At 40.9% G+C, this 19875-nt stretch overlaps 1 protein-coding gene across 2 annotated transcripts in view; it reads left to right on the forward strand.

Moving 5' to 3' along the window:
• LOC130437719 (protein diaphanous homolog 1) overlaps positions 1 to 19875 on the forward strand; it is a 67036-nt gene that overhangs the window by 11701 nt on the left and 35460 nt on the right. Inside the window, exons 2-16 of one of the 2 annotated variants that reach the window (XM_056769221.1) lie at positions 2646 to 2672; positions 4120 to 4275; positions 4354 to 4455; positions 5970 to 6100; positions 6195 to 6278; positions 6370 to 6439; positions 6519 to 6658; positions 6843 to 7059; positions 7201 to 7319; positions 8087 to 8203; positions 10238 to 10353; positions 11252 to 11316; positions 12803 to 12982; positions 13998 to 14558; positions 17913 to 18027. In XM_056769221.1, coding sequence (XP_056625199.1) covers positions 2646 to 2672; positions 4120 to 4275; positions 4354 to 4455; positions 5970 to 6100; positions 6195 to 6278; positions 6370 to 6439; positions 6519 to 6658; positions 6843 to 7059; positions 7201 to 7319; positions 8087 to 8203; positions 10238 to 10353; positions 11252 to 11316; positions 12803 to 12982; positions 13998 to 14558; positions 17913 to 18027 — 2200 coding nt within the window. The remainder of the gene's footprint in view (positions 1 to 2645; positions 2673 to 4119; positions 4276 to 4353; positions 4456 to 5969; positions 6101 to 6194; positions 6279 to 6369; positions 6440 to 6518; positions 6659 to 6842; positions 7060 to 7200; positions 7320 to 8086; positions 8204 to 10237; positions 10354 to 11251; positions 11317 to 12802; positions 12983 to 13997; positions 14559 to 17912; positions 18028 to 19875) is intronic. The other variant, XM_056769222.1, reaches the window with a different exon arrangement.

The raw sequence follows: 19875 nt of genomic DNA on the forward strand, positions 1-19875 counted from the left end.
CATTTACTTGTATCTGTTTTGTGTCCATACAATAGAGGTCAATGGGTGCTGGCGCTGTTCGGTACAAACATTCTTCAAAATATCTTCTTTTTATGTTCTGCAGAAGAAAGAACGTGATGGGTGTGGCTCAATCAGCTCCCTTGTTCACTAATCAGGGCACTGATCAGGAAGTTGGCCATTTTAGGGGCTGTCCCATTCGCAAAATTCTTCAAGTGCACTGAAACGTGCAATCCCATTTTATTTCCACATTGCAACTCAATCAGGAAATCGTGACATTTTTTTGAAGCCGTTTCACCGAAATGCCATGAGCCAACTGTAGGAAATGTGTTACATTTATTTTATTTTAAACAGGCAGGAAACACAATCTATCTACTTAATATTTAAATGTAATATTCCTCCAAATTTATGCACGGATGTTGGGAAATAAAGAAGGTGTTTTTCGTAATATATTTTAACAAGTGTCTAACAAAATTAAGTCAGAGAGATGACGGTTTTGCCGGTAGTTGATGAATACCAGAGGTGAATTATCAGAGAAGTCACGACTCGCATCACAGGAATATAAGTGAACAGAAAATGTGAAGTGAGCTAGAATCCTCACCAGTGCTCGTTGTGTGTAAGTGTGTGTAAGTGTAAAGAAATAAGGTGTGTCTGTGTAATATAAAATAATTAACAGGAAGGTTGTCATTGATTGACCAAACACACACTTTTGCATTTGGAAGACACTTTTATCCACTTCTGTTAGTATGTGTGTTCTCTAGAGATCAAACCCGTGACCTTTGCGATGATGCTAACGAAATGCTTTACCAATTGAGCTACAGGAACACACACACGTCTGGTTTATTATTAATACCTTGAGAGCTAGAGAGATGATCGAGACACATTAAAAGTAGTCAACCTTTATGTTTGTCACTGGATTTTACCATAAAACCAATAATAAGTATTTGAGAACACTGTATTTGATCATTTAAAAAGTACAGTGGTTTCTTTATTTCCTGAAAAACAACACATTTCAGAAGGTTTCAGAAGGACGGCGACAGCTAGTTGTATTAATAGTTAGTGTTTGTAAAGTTATATTAAAACTGTACTTTGCCAAACTTTACCTGATCAGATTATTTTCAGATTTCATAGTGCTACATTAGAGATGTGAGCATTGATTATTGTCTCGTATTGATGCCATTTTTATAGGCATTGTATTATTTTGTACAGTTAATTTTATTTCTTTGATTTGATTGGCCGAGTGTTGACAGAAGTGGCGTCTATATCATTCTGCTTTGTAAAGTAAATGAATAGTCTGTTCTAGAGATGTTTTCACAACCATCTTGGTGAGGACAGAGATGCAATATCATCTCTAGCCCGTTACTCCAACCCGAATTTACTAAGAACCATTTTTAACATAAACCCTAAAACCAAGTCTTGACCTCAAACAACTTTATAGGGGTCTCAGGAGAGGACCGTCCAAAATGTCCTCACTTTACTCTCTCTGGTCTTAAACTTAAACTGGTCCTCACAAGATAGATGTACAAGTCAAGAACACATTCTCTCTGTTTCCTGTGTGATTATAGTGCAGCTTCTGTCAGTTGTGGTCTGAAGTTTGACGCGTGCGTGCACATGTGAGACTGATCTTAATATAAAGTCAGTTATGTCTGCTTTATTGTGTAAGTGTAAAGAAAAAAGGTGTGTCTGTGTAATATAAAATAATTAACAGGAAGGTTGTCATTGATTGACCAAACACACACTTTTGCATTTGGAAGACACTTTTATCCACTTCTGTCAGTATGTGTGTTCTCTAGAGATCAAACCCGTGACCTTTGCGATGATGCTAACGAGATGCTTTACCAATTGTGCTACAGGAACAAACACACACACACACACACACACACGTCTGGTGTATTATATCCGTGGACACATACACAGTATCTGAGAGCATGAGGAAAGAGAGCGACATTATGAATTAACAGCGCGAGCGAGCAAGTGTTTTGAGATAATGATGTTGGGAGATGTCTCTGTGCCGGAGTTTGAAGACCTTTTGACCTTTTCACTGCTTCCAGACCTTCAGCCTGAGGTTCTGACATTTAATTGGCTCCCGCCAGCAGTGGGAGGTGCCAGTCAATGTCTTTCGTGTCACCTATATGAACAGGTCATGTGACATCTCTTGGTTTAGTATGGTGGGGTGTTTTCTCATTCCACAGCGCACGCAACACCCTCTCCTTTTGAGATTGTGGGTGAATCAGCATTTTGTTATGTCGCCATGGAAACGTGTGTTTATGTACAGGTGGCTGCTGAGGAAGTGATGGTTATTTGCTGGTGTGCACTGCCCCCATGTGTCAGGAATGAGCATTTGCAACACATTAATAAAGAATTTGCCTCTCCTTATATTTCTGATTTTTGAAAATGATGATTTATTAATGTCTCGTTCTTTAATTGTGTCCTTAATATCAATAATACCATGTCTGAATCAGTAGCATAGAAATTGTATCATTATATAGAAATGGACACAATATGTTTGGCTTTCCTTCTGCTTTCTCTTTTGTCTTTTTCCTCCTCTTTTTTGTTCTTTCCCTCCCTACATCTTTGCCTCTCTCTCTCTCTCTCTCTTTCTCTTTGTGTATTTGGTTCTCATTGGTTCTTTCCTGCCTCCTGTACAGACTCTCAAAAGGCTGATTCCCGATGAGGTAGGTCCACACGTGTGTGTCCTGTTTGTCCCGTCACCCTTGTATCACAGCACTGACATCACCCCGTGTGTGACATCACTAGCACTGTCCTCGTTGACCTTTAACCTCTCATGATGCATCTCGCTTTGCCTCCCTCACCGGCCGTCACACCCCATCACCTTTCCAAAACACTGCACTACTGAACGACTGTCCTCAGATCAGTGTTTCTCAGGCCCATGTGGACCATAGCAACTGATCTGAAGTCAGCGTTCAGTGGTTTTTACACAATTTTCTCTCGGCTTTGCCATCTCTCTGAAACAGTGAGAGGAAAAGTGTGAAGCACGTTCACTGTCTGTGTGTGTGTGTGTGTGTGTGTGTGAGTTATGATGATAATGAACCAACACTTATAAAGATTTAATAGCAGATTCATATTGGTAAATGGATGATTTTAGTAAAGATAGTAGTTTAAATGTTTTATAATGTGTTTAGAAAGAAGTAAACAGATGTTGGGTCAATGACACTTTTTTTAAGGTCTGTTTCTCTAAAAGTACATCACGATTCATATTCATAATATAAGAAGAATTCTCTTTACTTTGTCTAAAATAAGCATTTTATTCATTGTTGTCATGCCACCTTCTAAATTCATTCATTTATCTTTCAGTCAAATGCACACAACATCATTACAAATGTTACAAGTTATGGTCATTTTGTCTGCTGTGGACCCGTCTTGTCATCTGTTATTGGATGTTAGCCAAACCAAAGAAAAATATCTAGATGGCTGCACATCTAGATTTATTTTTCCAATAAAAAATATTCTGTAACAAAATAGAGAGAGAATAAATATGTGACGCCCCCTGCTGGCTGCTCTGTGTAAATGTCTCAGTGTGGCTCATGGATGTTCATGCTGATTTACTCTCGACTTGAAGATTGTTCAGAAGATCTGGATTTAACTGGATTACAGAATTGTTTTGGAATTTCCTAAAATGATGTTGTGTTTGTTGAATGCCAGACCAGACAAGATAAGGATGTACAGGGAATATTAAATATGAAATAACAACTGATCCCAGAACAGAATATTCTGGCTAACAGATCAATCCATCTTTCTAAACAACGGCTGTGCTCTGTTTGCATACTGCACGCTATAAACCTGTATTGCCTACTGCAATTTCATGTTAAAAAGTATGCAGGATGCACGATAAACATTTTACGAAGTAGCATGTTGCATATTTATGTGACCTCATAATGTACCCGTTTCATTTATCAAGTTTACTTCATACAATAGTACATTTTTTGCTCAGTTATATTTAAAATGCCCAAATTTAAGGTCTATAAGGTCATACTGCTAAATCATAATGTGTAGCATGCTGTTCCGAACACACCTACGGACTATCCAGATGTCAAACACACCTGTGTATTTCTGTATAATATTCATGTGAGTGTTGACCTTTGCCCTTCGACTCTGTATCAGCTGGAGCGGTTTACCAGTATGAGGACGAAGAAGGAGAAGCCGGTCATGCAGGGAAACAGGCACTCATCCGCCGCTCAGTATGAGGTTCCATCACAGAGCAGCTCGATGTATGAACTCCCGGATGAGGATGTGCTACAGCTCTTCGAACAGATGCTGGTGAGTTTGTGTGGCCTGTTTGGGTTGTCTTTGATTCAAAATGTTTATTTGAATTCTTCTCTCTGTCTTTGTGTATAGGTTGATATGAATCTGAATGAGGCCAAGCAGCAGCCATTGAGAGAGAAGGACATCTCCATTAAGAGAGAGATGGTCTCTCAATACCTGCACACCTCTGCTGCTGTGAGCACATGCGCACACACACACACACACACACACACAAACACACACAAACACACACAAACACACACAAACACACACAAACACGTACACACAATCATCCATGTTTGTTCCAGTGCTTCAAATGATCTCACTGAATCGATCAGAGCTGTTAGACATTATCATATGTACTTCCTGCGGTGGTCTGATGCTCTTCCTGTCACACACAGGAAGTGCTTCAGTTTTCTCTACAGATCTCAAAGCGAGCAGCTCATATTATATCATAACATTTAAATAACATAAAGCAACATGTACAATATTTTAATATAACCGTATAGTGATTTTTGAGTTTGTGATGTTTGAAAAAAGTAATTAGATGCAAATTGCTGTAGATTGTCATAAGCAACACGATTAAATGTTTTCTTTTGTCAATTTATAAAAATAAAAAAACTGGTACAATAACTGTTATGTAGGACAGGGGTTGCCAATGTAGGGGTCGTGACCAAAGGCCACTAGGGCGGGGTTGCAAGATGATTTCCGGAAACCTTTTTTTAACATTCGAAAAACCGTATTTTATCAATAAGTGTAACAAAATATAAAAATATAAGTTATGTTAAATATAAAACCATACAAATAAATTGCCATCAGCCTTTCGAATTTCCTTGCCCTCGATCGTAACTCCTGTGGTGGTCACATTAACGACATTAGCAACCGCATTAGGTTAGGTCCCGCATGTCCATTTACAGCATGAGCGTTAAACATTGCCATGTGCACGCAGATTATTTTTCAGGGATTAAGTTCAGGATATTTTTATTCGTTGAAATGAGACGTTAATAAATAACGACAAAAGACAGTGTTTCAGTTACAAATAGTAACCTTCATCTGTGCACGAAGGCAGCGTAAAGAAACAGATAGGCAGCATAACAGAAGTCTATTTGAATTAAAAAATTAAATAACCAGTCACATATTTAAAAATTACAATATCAGTTTCTCGCTAAAAATGCAATCAAAAGTTATTAAAAGTAAAAATTAAATTTACATTTATACAAAAATACACTCCAGCGGGATTTTCCAGCGCCATTTAATTTTTTACGAGCTTGAGCCTTCTTAACCAATCACGTTCCTTGCATGTTGTTATGGAAACAACAGGTCTCTGTCATTCGTTAGCAGTGAATAATGTGCTTGACGTAGGGCGTCAGTTTTTTAAAAATGCTCTGAGCTGCAGAAAAAGAGGCCGACTTCTTGTAAACAGGGTTTACTCCGCAGGATTATAATGTTAAACAGACGCCAGCAGCTACAAAAAAGAAGTCAAGTGTGAACACGGCCTAAGTGTGGGTTTTACAGAAAAATGAGACATTGATCTGTAGAGTGTTCATCAGCCAGTCAGAGTGAAGCATTCTGTAGCCTATGTTGTAAATTAAAATATTTCTTATTTTTGACTGCATTTTTATATTTCTTAATTTTGTCAAGTGTGACCTCAGAACTGCCCATGGTCATGGTTCGACATGAGTTACACACTGTGTGTGTTTGTGTTACAGGGAAGGAGTCAAAAGGAAAGTTCAAAGTCGGCGATTGTCTATATTCAAGAGCTGAGGGGGGATTTGAGAGATTCTCAATTACTGAGCTGCCTCGAGTCACTGCGGGTGTCTTTAAACAACAACCCTGTCAGGTACACACACACTCACATATCCTCATGCACTCGATTCATATAATCTGTATTAACGTCTGCTGTTATCTGATGGTTGTATGTTTGTGTGTTTCAGCTGGGTGCAGACGTTTGGAGACGAGGGTTTGGCTTTGCTTCTTACATTCCTCAGAAAACTGCAAGATGAGAAAGATGAACCTGGGTAAAGAAACACACACATCTGATGATTATGCGTACAACAGTTATGTGAAGCTATCACAAATGAATACTGTATTTACTCTTCTGTGTTTCAGGAATAATGGGATTGGTGTTAAATGTCAACATGAGATTATTCGGTGTCTGAAAGCTTTCATGAACAACAAGGTTAGTGCAGACGTGTGCACATTTTAACATCCTCGCTTTATGTGTGCGTTTCATAAACTCTGTATCTTTTCTGTCTCAGCACGGTCTCAAAGCCATGTTGACATCAGCAGAAGGAATTACTCTCCTTGTGCGAGCCATCAATCCAAAGGTTTCCCACATGATGGCGGATGTTGTCAAGCTGCTGTCTGCTATCTGTATCCTGGAGCATCCCGACAACCCGTGAGTGTTTGTGTAGATGTGTCGCCCCCTTGAGGCCTCCTATTAAAGACTTTAGAGATGTGTTTGCTATGAATCATGGGAAATGATGTTTTTTTCTCACAGTCCAAATATGTTTTAACTAGGTTTACAGGCACAATCTGTGACTCAGACTCATGTTTGTGTGTATGCCATGTGTGTGTTTCAGTCATGAACGTGTTTTGGAGTGCATCACAGAGCAGGGAGAGGAGCAGGAAGTTGAGCGATTTCAGCCTCTGTTGTCTGGCATGCACAAAAACTCCATCGCTCTGAAGGCCGGCTGTATGCAACTGATCAACGCTCTCATCAGTAGAGTAGAAGAACTGGACTTCAGGATTCACCTTCGCTCAGAACTCATGAGACTCGGCCTCAGAGAACAGCTAAAGGTGACAACACACACACACACTCAAATAACTTTAAATTAGTCATGGAGAAAAGAATTGATGACACACACAAACACATTTAAATAACTAGTTAAACCAAAAACGGTCATTGAAAAAATAGTGCTCATGTTTGTCCGTCTATAGGAGGTGAAGTCAATAGAGAATGAGGAGCTCCGCGTTCAGCTGCTGGTTTTTGAAGAACAGGCTGAGGAAGACATGGAAGACCTTCGCTCTCGTTTGGATGACGTCCGTATTGAGATGGAATATCCTTTATTTCAGTCACAAACACACATGTATAGAAAGATCGTGGTTTAGCAGTAGATTAAAGGGACAGTTCACCCAAAATTGAAAGTTCTGTCACCATTTACTCACCCTCAAGTTGTTCTCAACCTGTATACATTTATTTGTTTGCTGAACACAGAGGAAGATATTTGGAAGTCTGTCAGTAACCAAACAGATCTCATCCCACATTACTGCCATAGTAGGAACAATAATACAATGGGAGTCGATGGGGGCTGAAATCTGTTTAGTTACCGCCATGCTTCAAAATATCTGTCTTTGTGTTCAGCAAAGAAATTTTTACAGGTTTGAAACATTCTGAGGGTAAGTAAATGAAGACAGAATTTTCATTCATTTAACCTATTCATTCTAGTTCCCAAACCGACCACCAGGTGTCTAAAAGGTGCAGAAACGTTTTTACAACGTGAAACCACACCTTCAGCTTACAGGTTTTATTTCTTATATTCATTTAACTTTTCTCATTTCATATCTTCACACACTTTGTGTAAAAATGCACAATAGTCATTTTAAAATTCTCACTGCACTGTTATTTATAAACATATATTTTGTTAAGATGCTCATCAGGTTTCATCCAGCAGGTGGCCTCAGAACCTCCTGACTCTGCATCATTAATATTCAATTACAACCAGCTTTTCTCAATCATTCACAAAAAAGTGAATTATTTTGACGTGGGTTTAGAATAATAAGACTTCATTGGCTGTATTGTTGTTCTTTAACCGTGTGTGTGCACTGATATGAATGAAGTCTTCCAGATCGTGATGAACACAGTGAAGGACTCGAAAGCCGAGCCACACCTTCTGTCCCTCTTCCAGCACCTGCTGTTGGTCCGAAGTGACTACATGGTCCGGTACGAGCGCTCATCTTTCACCTTCTGACCTTCACACAGCCTTCATCCCCTGGCAGGGTTCTGTGGCTCACAAATTCAGTTCATGGACACAGCTTTCTTTTACTCCAAACGTTTAGCAAATAGTTAATTTGTTTTATATTCAAACAACTTCTGACAGGTACATCGAAACCATCTTGCGACGGCATAAAGACTTAATTAATTGGTTTATTAAAATACATTCGCCACTAAAAGTCGTGTTATCAAATACTGTATTGTGTTACAATTGATTGACGTTTAGTGCAAGAATGATTATATCGTTGAGTCCGAGAGCGAGAGGTAGATCGATGAAGTGAGAGAAGTGGCAATGTCTGATTGATGGCTGGCAGGAGGCGGATGCGGTTGCCGCCGGCGACCAGCTGTAAATAAGACCCCAGCCCCTGTACGACACCCCCGCTTCAATTAACTACCAGACAGACACACACGGCAACATAAAAGGTGACAGGAAGCTGGAGGTTACACACACACATAAATATACGCCAAAGCTTGCTCGATAAATAAATAGTTTTATTGCACATACGCACATTTATTTCAATTGAACTCTTTATTTGTCCTGTATGTCTAAAGTCACCCACACACACTTTTATTCTGTCTTGAAAGGGCCTCAGACACACACACACACATTTGATGTGTGCGTGTCGTTCTCTTAGCAGTATATTTCTGTGTGTGATATTTGTTTCTGGGTGTCAGACCTGTTACAGATTGTTAGTCTGTTCAATGTGATCCGACAGGCAGGAAATTGGAGAGTGTGTGTGCTTGTGTGTCTATGCGTACGTGTGCGTGCGTGTGTCCATGTCTGTGCGTGCGTGCGCGTGAGTGTGTGTGTGCTTGTGTGTCTATGCATATGTTTGTGTGCGTGTTAGCATGTGTGTGTGTGCGTGCGTGTGTCCATGTCTGTGCGTGTGTGCGCGCGTAAGTGTGCTTGTGTGTCTATGCATATGTGTGTGTGCGTGTTAGCATGTGTGTGAGCGTGTGCGTTCGTGCATGTGCCTGTGCATGTATGTGTGTTCATGTGTGTGTGTTTAAACGAGGAAAATAAGGCGAAGATGTGGCGTAAAGGATGAAGTTGTCGTCGCTGTCATCAGCAGAATCATTTCATGCGAGTTTCTCCGGCAGCGGATGTGCTGACACGCTGCAGAAAGTGACGCCGCTTCTGTATAATTATAATCCAAATATAACCGCATACCGAATCCCCAGCGGCCCGTCTGCCCACAAACAAACTCACTTCACTCGCTTTAATCACGGACCAGAGACAATTAATTACAACCATTCTGATTCCTCCAGAAGCCTCTGGTAAAACAGTTCTTATCCAAAACGGACACCAGGGGTCTCTCTCGCTCCACCGATGAAACGCAAACACGAGGGAGGGAGAGAGAGAGAGATAGGGGTGTGGGGGACCGAAAGAGAAAAGAGGGCAAATAAAAGAAAAAGAAACAGTTTGGTGGAAAATGAAGAACATATCAAGTTCGTTTCACACCGGGTCACGATGGCAGATTTCTCACAAATAGTCTGTCTGGAAAACTTCTCAAATATCAGACCGTCTCTGTCTCTCTGACACACAACCCCACACACACAAACACACACACAAACACACACACAAACACACAGGTGACAGCTACTGTCACGCACACACACTGCACAGCTACACATAAACATGTGGACTTTGTTTCAAATCTAGTGAGCGGCCTACCTAGACAGCGTTAAATGAATTTATAATTTCTAGACATGTAGTTTAGAAAGCCTTTGAAGCGCATCCGTCGTGTGTTTGCACAAACTCATTTTGAAGGGTCACAGGAGGTCATCCGGAGTGTTTGCTGTCTGCTGAACTGTGTAATGAAAATCTCTTGTATTATGTTATGAAGGTGTTCTCTGTGGCTCTGTAATCTCTGCTCAATATCTCTATTTTCTTCATACTGAGCTGCTGAACTCTTCAAGTCTTAAACAATACAGTGTTTGCTCATGTATCTCTCTCTCTCTCTCTCTCTCTCTCTCACACAGGCCTCAGTACTATAAACTCATTGATGAATGTACAGCTCAGATAGTTCTGCATAGGAATGGCTATGATCCCGACTTCAAATGCCGAAAATTTGACCTGGATGTTGGGTACCTAATTGGTAAGACACACATTTTCTGAATGCAGTGTAATACCAGACGTGGGCACAGGGTGGCAGCAGCGGGCGCCACAGAAAACATTACTCAAATCTCAAGGCTCATCCAAAATAATCCTCCTTGACATTGAGACGGTTCCAAAACAGAGTCCGTGACCTTAAAAATCTCAGCTGTTTTCATCTTCGGATTCTTTAACTCGGTCATGTACTTTGGCATAAAACGTCTCCTTTGCTTCCTTCATACTTCCTTTCTTCCGTTCATCCATCTATATTTCCTATTGTGCTTCTATTCATTCTCCTGAACTTTCTGTCAAACGTCTTTTGGTTCTTCTCTTTGTATTCCCAAATGTCCTGCTTCTGTCCTGTCTTCTGTTGTTCTAGAAGTTGTGCCAAAACTTGAACGATTTGAAGTTCTGTCTATCTGACACCCTTGATGTGAACTCATCATCATATCTTGCCATCAAGAATCCCTCCCATTGGCCGCTCACCTCAGCGTTGACCCTCGCGCTATGTGGCGGCGGCGTTTGATTGGCTGATCTAGCAACCATCATTTTCCTAAAGGCTTTTTTCACGGCCTGCTGAGTGATGATATCGATTCAGACTTTACCGAGGGATGAGAAGAGAAACTTTAAAGATTTAGCGCAGACAGAGGTTTTGTTTTAGATGTACTAATGCATGCTCACTCGTTATGCTTTTGGTGATTTCAAAGGTGGTTTTGAGGTTTTGCGAGGCTTCTTTTAGCATGAGTTTTAGATGGGATGGAGCGAAGAGAAGATTTTAATTAGATCGCTCAATAATCAGAGCACGAATCACAGGAGGCAGAAAGACTCATCAGAGTGAAGGGCACTTTACACACACACACACACACTCCATTCACTCACCGCCTGTCTTTCTATTTCTCTAGATAACATGGTTGATCAGACCAAAGTGGAAATTAGTGAATCCAAGGCCACGGAGCTGGAAAAGAAGGTACACACACACACACACACACACAACCGCAAACATCACAGACATACATGGTTGAGTTTGTCTGGAAAATACACACATTGAATAAACTCAGTCTTTGCAGAAGCACCTTGATCTATTGAATGACACTCAAATATTGATCAAAACTCCCCGATCCTTATAACAACAACAACAACGCACACGAGTGTGCTGCTCCCAGACGCCCCATGCTGTCTCTCTCGTGGCCGTTCACTGACAGATGTGTAATTTGGGAGGTGAGATGAGCAGAAAGGAAATTTCCTGCCTCTTCCTGACAGCTTCCTTTCACACACACTCTACAATTACCCATCTGTGTGCGACCACGTGTGTGTCTGTGCACGAGCAGGGTGCATTTGTATACTTTATGTGGATGCAGTTTTGAGAATGTGTTTTCTTGCTGCATCATGTTTTACTATAAATCAAATGAGAAAAATAAGAAATGTGATATAAACATTGAAACTTTAATTTCGTGACATTTACAGTCGGCACATTTCCCACTGGGATCTCATTGCTGTAATGCTTTCGGGTGTTTGTTTATGAAACAAAAGTAATATTTTGCTATTTAAATACCTCCGTTACAATCCTAAACTGTTTTTTGGGATGAAGTGAGATTCAGGCTCATTTGTGTGTGTGTCATATGAAGTTTCCTCTTCATCTGTCCTGGTTTCACTCTTCATTAACAGTGTGTGTTGTCAGAGAGAGATGGTGAACTCTCATTACTAACACACAGAGAATGAGTGTTTGTGTGCCCCTCCATTTCTACCGCTGTCACATAATTACACGTCTGGCTTGCAAACACTCGCCTTCAATGTCAACGGAAATTGTCACACTATGGATGTGTGTGTGTGAGGGCAGGACAGATTTTGTGGGAGTTTGTGAGGTGAATACTAAAATCCTGAGGGACTCAATTTGGTCTCAGTTTTGTTCTTGAGTATGTCCTCTGAGATAAAACAACAAACAGCCTTCATATCGATAAACAGTGCCGGTCGCTTTCTGAACACAGACGGTCACTTTGCAGTTTATTGATCGCAGGGTGCGTCACTGCAGTCACATTACTTGGAATTTTGACTTTCATACGTGCATGACCGACTGCACTGCCTTGGAAATTTTTTACCAAATCCACAAGACAACCATCACACACTTTTACAAAAATAAACAGATTCTCTTATATTTGAGAGGATGCCAGTCACAAAACTATTACACAAAATCAACTGATCATTAAGTACTGCTCAAAATGTCGATTTATGAAAACTGATAACTTTGTGGACAGGCTTTTAGCAATAATTTTTTAAAATAATTTATGTTAGTTCTACAGCGTTTTGTAGGTCAGATCTAATATAGAGTTGTTCATCATAACACAAACAAGCAACCAAAATCACTGAGGTTTTTCTCACACATACAGGTAGTTTGTATAATTTCACGCATATTTCATTGCCAAAGTGTCTTGTGTGATGTCTGTGTGTGTGATTAGTTGGATGCAGAACTCATGGCGCGTCACGAGCTGCAAGTGGAGCTGAAGAAGATGGAGGCCGATTATGAGCAGAAGGTTTTGGACCTGAGCGCAGAGAAAGACACGCTGGGAAAAGAGAAAAGCGACAAAGAGAAAGAGAACCAGGGGCTGCAGTCTAATATCACCCAGCTGAAAGAAAAGGTACCAGAGTAAACCTTTAAAACCTTGAAAGACCTGATTAAACCATAATTTACCTTCAGAGACCCGAGTAAACTTCATTTACCCCTAGAGACCGGAGTTAACATTCACACACCTTCAGATGCTAAAGTAAACCATAAAAATCACATTAAACCATAATTTACCTTCAGAGACCCGAGTAAAACCTTCACATACCTTCAGAGACTTGAGCAAACCCTCACATACCTCCGAAACAAATTGAGACCAGCAAAAACCTTCATTTACCCTTAGAGACCAGAGTAAATCTTCACATACACTCAGAGACTAGAGTAGACCATCATAGACCAGATTAAACCATCTACCCTCAGAGACCAGAGTTTATCTTCCCATAACTTCAGAGTCCAGAGTTAATCATAAGAGACCAGATTAAACCATTATTTACCCACAGAGACCAGATTAAATCTTCCCATACCTTCAACGACTAGAGTAAACCATCAGAGACCAGATTAAACCATTATTTACCCTCAGAGACCAGAGTTTATCTTCCCATACCTTCAGAGTCCAGAGTTAATCATAAGAGACCAGGTTAAACCATTATTTACCATCAGAGACCAGAGTAAATCTTCCCACACCTTCAACGACTAGAGTAAACCATTAGAGACCAGATTAAACCATTATTTACCCTCAGAGACTAGAGTAAACCTTTAAAGAGAAGAATAGACGTCCACATAAATTCAGAGAGCAGAATGAACTCTACGATGTGACTTTAGTAGGCCGGTGGGTTTTAATGAGTTCTGTCAAGTTCTGAGTAAATAAATGATGTCAGTAATTAGACATAAATTTAGACACTCCCTCATGTCGTTTTGACCTTCCCCTCTCTCTCTCTCTCTCTCTCTCTCTCTCCCACTTCTTCACCGCATTCATTTGACTCTCATTGGTCTGGGGTTTTAAAGAAATGTTCGGCAGTATCTAGTCATTGAGGTCCTCCAAACACAAATAAAAAGAAGAGCTCACTCCTGTGCGTCTTTTTTTTTTTTAGATTGAAAAGCTTTCAAAAGATCTCGAAGAAGCCAAAACCAAGGTCATCACAGTGCACGTGCCTGTGGCCCCACCCCCTCCTCCATCAACCGGCCAATCACATTCTACCATGCCACCACCACCCCGTCCCGGTGAGGCCTCCCTCCCAGGACCTCCCCCGCCTCCTCCACCTCCTCCTCTGCCTGGACAAAGCTTCATGATGCCCCCGCCTCCACCTCCTCTGCCCGGAGCACACGGTATGCCCCCACCCCCGCCTCCACCTCCGCTGCCCGGAGCACATGGTATGCCCCCGCCTCCACCACCTCTGCCAGGGGCACCGGGTATGCCTCCACCTCCGCCTCCTTTACCCGGAGCGCCCGGTATGCCACCGCCACCACCACCTCCACCGGGAATGACCGGCATGCCTCCGCCGCCTCCTCCGATGGGCGGACCAGGGATGCCTCCGCCCCCGCCGGGCGGGTTTGCTGCATGGGCGCCTCAGGTTCCTCAGCTGCCATTCGGCCTACAGCCCAAGAAAGATTACACACCTGAAGTTCAGCTGAAGAGAGCAAACTGGAGTAAGGTGTGTGTAGGAATATTGTGTTTTAATTTTTTTTTTTTTTTTTTAGAGACCAAAAATAAAATCTCTGTCATCATTTATTCACCGTCTTGTTTAAAACCTGTATTTGACTGCTGCCTTTTTACTATTTCTCATTATTTCTTTTTATGTCAAAAATAACAAAACTAAATTGCAGTTTTTAAACAAATTCCAAATCAAATAAAAAAAAAAGAATAATACAAAAGTCTCTTTAATATAAACCAACTAAGACTTTGTCTGTGCTTTTCCTATCTTTTACTTTTTTAAGAAATATCAGCATAACCACGTTTACAAAGTTTGCAGAAAAACAGCGGCCCCTGCTGTTCAAAACATGTACTACGATTTTTATAACGTCTGGACCTAATTGAATCATATCATATAATATCATATATGAATCATATAATCGATTTTCAATTGTTACATCCCTAGTTACTGCGCATGGGCACTTTTGTGACCCCAACTGAACTTCCGGTAATATTTACAAACAATATTTCTCATAACAATCAAAAGAAATGGAGAAGAGTCGTTTCTTGGCTAAACTTGCCTCTTCAATATTTTGAATGTAGACTGCGATACCAAGCTCAACCGCTAGATATCAGTGTACCACACCGTGTCTTTAAATGCGACAAAACTACAGGACCCATTTAATAAAATGAACATACAACAAAATTCAACAAATCGTTTATTTAAGATGTTTTTTATAATGTAAAACAATCATACAAATTAATATTAACATAAATTAAATATAAAAAGTTATATTATTAGAAACTAGCCAAACACAAAGCGGAAGTTAACTGGGGGTCAGGCACATGTGCGTCCGATGAAACTGTGTATATTGAAAATCAAGACTTAAAAACCTGGTAATGTGTGGAATTAAATTTGAACCTTTTTTCTCTGGTTTTAAGCATAAATATTGAGCTCAGAAAAACTTCATTTTAGATCTTGCCGAGCACGTAATGCATCTTGTTTTGCGAATGTTTTTACTGCTAAAACGAGACTAAAGAAGAAGAAAAGGATTATGTTCGAGCCGTTACGTCGCCCACCTTGGGCGAAGATGACTTGTGTTCTGTATGCGGCTGTGAATTCTGGGTAACTATTAGCCGTTGATCATGAGTATGCTGCTCCGCACCTCTATGATCCCTCGCTCTCTCACTCACTTGCTCGTTTTTTCTCGCCCTCCACAAGAGTAAAAACATCAAAACGGTCCTGTCTCCTTTTAGCCTAAAGCTACTCTTTAATGGCTTCAGTGGAATTCATGAGTGTTTAGATTCTCAGCAGTGGCCGCGGCTCTTTGAGGATGGCAGTGAAATAGCTTTTTAATAAGCCTGTGTCTCTGAAAGATAATTAAATTGCTCACAGAAAGGACAGTGTTCTTTTGTAATTTAAATTAACAATTTTTTTCCCAGTTCAGAGCAGTCTTGTTATCTTGTGCCGCCTGATGCGCTTTTCCTCTCTCTCTCTCTCTCTCTCTCTCTCTCAGGGTAATTAGATGCTGCTGTATCATTAGAGGTTGTACCTTGTCTTCGTGTCCTCTCCTCACCGCCTACACACTCTTTATCCACGTCGTTCTCTCTCGTCTGATTTATACGTTTCGGTTCTCTTTCCTGTGGAGCTGTAGGGCGAGATGTTTTTTAGGTAACTAGATAGAGACGCATCTACCGTTTCACCCGTTCGGTCAGTCACAGTCTCTTCCCGCTGACAAGCTGCCAGGTGACCTGGAAGAGAGCAGGAGGCCGTTTATGATCATTTTCGGTATAACTTTCCTTCCGGTAGCACTCCGAATGAGACGCGTACCTGATTCGCATTATGAATTACGGCCTGATGCCTTCCAGGACGCGGAAATAAGCAGTAAATGCAAAGCAGTATTGAAAACGTGCCTTAAAGGGATGGTTTGGCCAGAAATGAAAATTCTTTAATTCATTTCCTTGCAGTCATGTCGTTCAAAAAACGTGTGTAACACTCAAAAGACATTCTGAAGACTGTTGGTGACCAAATATCACAAAATATCTTCTTTTGTGTTCCACTGAAGTACTAGTCATATAAAAGTTTGGAATGACATGACGGTCGAATACAAGATGACAGAATTTTAAAACGTATTTTCACTAGATCGTACATATGCGTCAAACTTTTGGAATAAAAGCCTCAATGGGTGTTGAATTGACTAACTGAAGCATGTTTGAAGACGTTTCAGGGTAAACACACATCTGGATTTGTTCATATTTCTCCATTTTGCAACACTATTAGAAAACAAAACCACTGAGATGATGTGCATTTGAAAGGTTTGCACATGTACATTAAAATCAAGACGATGAGGCAAGAGAATGAGATGTTTCCATTAGGCCTGTGCGGTTAATCGAAAGTGAATCGTAATCGTCAACTTTGGCCTTCAACAATTGAAAAACTAAATAATGGAGTTGAACAATTATTGCACTGCATTCTATTTTGCATGGATCCTCTCTTTTCTTCCGGTATAAATCCAGTGGATTATATATATTTATACATTTTATCTGACCACGTATAAAGCGTACCCCTTTCCACGTGGTTCAGCTGTGCTATTTTTACATTTATAAAAAAAATCTGTTTAATTCACAGATTAAAAGGCAAGTTTTCCAGTTTTCTATGTTGTTCTTAAAGGTAATGAGTAATGGTGGTAAATAATCGGGATCTCAATATTGGCCAAAATAATAGTGATTATTATTTTTGTCATAATCGAGCAGACCTAGTTGCCGTCTGCTTATCCCAGCATGCACTGGGACGTGCCGTTCTGCTCTGTGCGCAAAATCAGGATCCGTTTTAATGAGTCTCGATGTCTTTTCTTCTCCCCCCCGTTTTCATGTTGTCTTTCTCTGTAATCCGTGTTCTACATTTCTCGCTCCGGCTTTCATTGTGTCAGAAGATCAGTGTCTATATCTCAACAGCCCATTCAGCTCGCTTTCTCGCAAAGCATTTGTCCTCTTTATGAATGAGGTTATGAGTAACGAGAGTCTGCTTTATATTCTCAAACTTAGGTCGGAACTTTAATATCAGAAATGATGCTCCATTAGTTTGTGTAGCGGTCAAAATAAATCGATCACAAACCCAAACCTCACGATCACATCAATCCTGTCTGCATCATAATGAAGTTTGGACACCGGAGCTGTCTGTTCAAGCCGAAAGTCACTTGAGGTCGCCGTTTTCCTGAGATTTAACTTTTAATTACGTTTTTATAAACGGCATGCACATCATAAAACGTCTAATGTGTTCGTATTGTAAAGATTAAAGTGAATCGTTGGTTTCTCAGATGCATTTCTGAAGGATGGAAGGATGAATAACTGAATGTGCCGACATGTGTTGTTTTAGATCGCAGCCGAGGATCTGTCTGAAAACAGCTTCTGGGTAAAAACTAAGGAGGATCGCTTTGAGAACAAGGAGCTGCTCGCCAAACTCACGCTCACCTTCTCTACCCAAACCAAGAGTGAGTTTATCTGTCCAATCACATCACAGCAGACACATCACACCAACACACATTAAACCTCTCTTTTTTATCCCTCTCTCCTTCTATCTGCCTGAAAACAGCCACTAAAGGTAAGAGACACCCTCTCCCTCCGCGTGTGTGTTTGTGTTTCCTCTGAGACTCAGTGTGGGATGTAGAGGAGGAGAAGAGCGTCTCTGTAGAGCACAGCATCAGGACCAGTGCGCGCATGTTTGTGTGTGTGTGTTTGCAGAGAGGCCGAATCTCATCCATCTCATGTCCAGGTCACATTTCGCCCAAAAACGGAACATAGGGACCATTATTATTTTCTTTATTATTGATCTTGAGATTCGTTCATGTTTCGCTTTCTTTGTTTACATGACAAACACTTACATCAAAGATGCACGCAAAGAGAACACTAAACACACTTCTGTCTGACAGCTGGCAGTGTTGTCTCGGTTGTTTTGTGGCTCAGTTATACTATTTGAAATTCGAGCGTTTTAGTAATAAGAATGAAATATATGTTCGATATGCAGTGGCGAGGATCCAAAGCTCTACTGCAAATGTTGTAAAAAATCTTGACGGAAACCAGACTCAACCGGGAGGCCCAGTTCTCCTCTGGCATATTAATCTGACACTGCTGCAACTACACAGAGAATCAATAATGTAAGGCTTGAGATTGGATAGATTCCTCATGGGAATAGAAATGTTTTTTAGGTCTGTCTCTTGTTATTCTGGCCCTGGCTGATGTAAATTAAGACCGTACAATAGTCTTCAAAACAAATCGGTTTCTTTGTGCCAATTCTAATTTCTTATTTCCTCTAGGGGTGAAATATGACCTTGACATGTTCCAAGCAATTTTCATGAGATTCATATTTTTTTGCGACTGAAAGTCAAACTCGTGAATTAAAAATGAGCAAGAGGCCAGTGTCAAGTGTGTGTGTCTGTGACCAGCCACCTGCTCGGTGTCCTCTGTGGACGGCCTTTACACTTTTATTGCATATTTATATCTGATATAATATACAGCAGTGTCGACTGTAACAAGGTGTGTGTGTGTGAGTGGTTTTAAGTCCACGCATGTGGTTGTGCCCTTGAGAAACTGACCTTCTGATAGTGTGGTGTTGTCATTCGACGGCCACACACACACACTTGTGTTTTCTGTTTTGAATATGGAAAGTGAAACCTTGAAATGTCATCTTTGGCAGCTGTTTTATTTTGGACCACCTGAGCTGTGTGTGTGTCTGTGTGCATGCGCGCATGTGTGTGTGTCTGTGTGTGTGTGTGTGCGTGTGTGTGTTTGAGTGCTTGCTTGTGTGTGCGTGTCTGCTGTCTTACTGATGCAGGATAACCTTTCTTGATATCTGACTGTAAATGAATGTTGCCCTTTTTAGATTTTCCATCTGTCTGATCCTGTCCATAAAACAAGGGTTTGTGTGTGTTTGTGTATGTGTGTGTCCTTGAGCTGCGTTGTGTTGTTCTTTTCTGTGAGGCAGCCCCTATCTCTCTCTCTCGCTCGCTTCCCGTGGTCTCTCTCTGTCTCTCTAGCCAAGCGAAAGGACGCAACAAACAGGCAAAACTGACCTCTCATCCCTCTCTCTCTCTTTCTGATGCCTGCTCTGTGTTGACGTGGGGTTGAAGGTCGATGACCTCACCAGTGAGGTCACAGCGCTGATTGTTGATGTAATTCGACAGGACCATGAAGCGCAATATTTCTGTCTCTTGCCGTCTCTTTCTCTTTAGGCGTTCGTTCCTGATTGAATCAAATCTAGGAGGAACGATTTTTTTTCCCAAAAAGATATCCCAGCCTGATGTCATGGTTCATTTTTCTTTGTCACTTTGTCACTTTGAAGG

Source organism: Triplophysa dalaica, chromosome 16 (assembly GCF_015846415.1).
Source record: "Triplophysa dalaica isolate WHDGS20190420 chromosome 16, ASM1584641v1, whole genome shotgun sequence".
Taxonomy (NCBI): domain Eukaryota; kingdom Metazoa; phylum Chordata; class Actinopteri; order Cypriniformes; family Nemacheilidae; genus Triplophysa; species Triplophysa dalaica.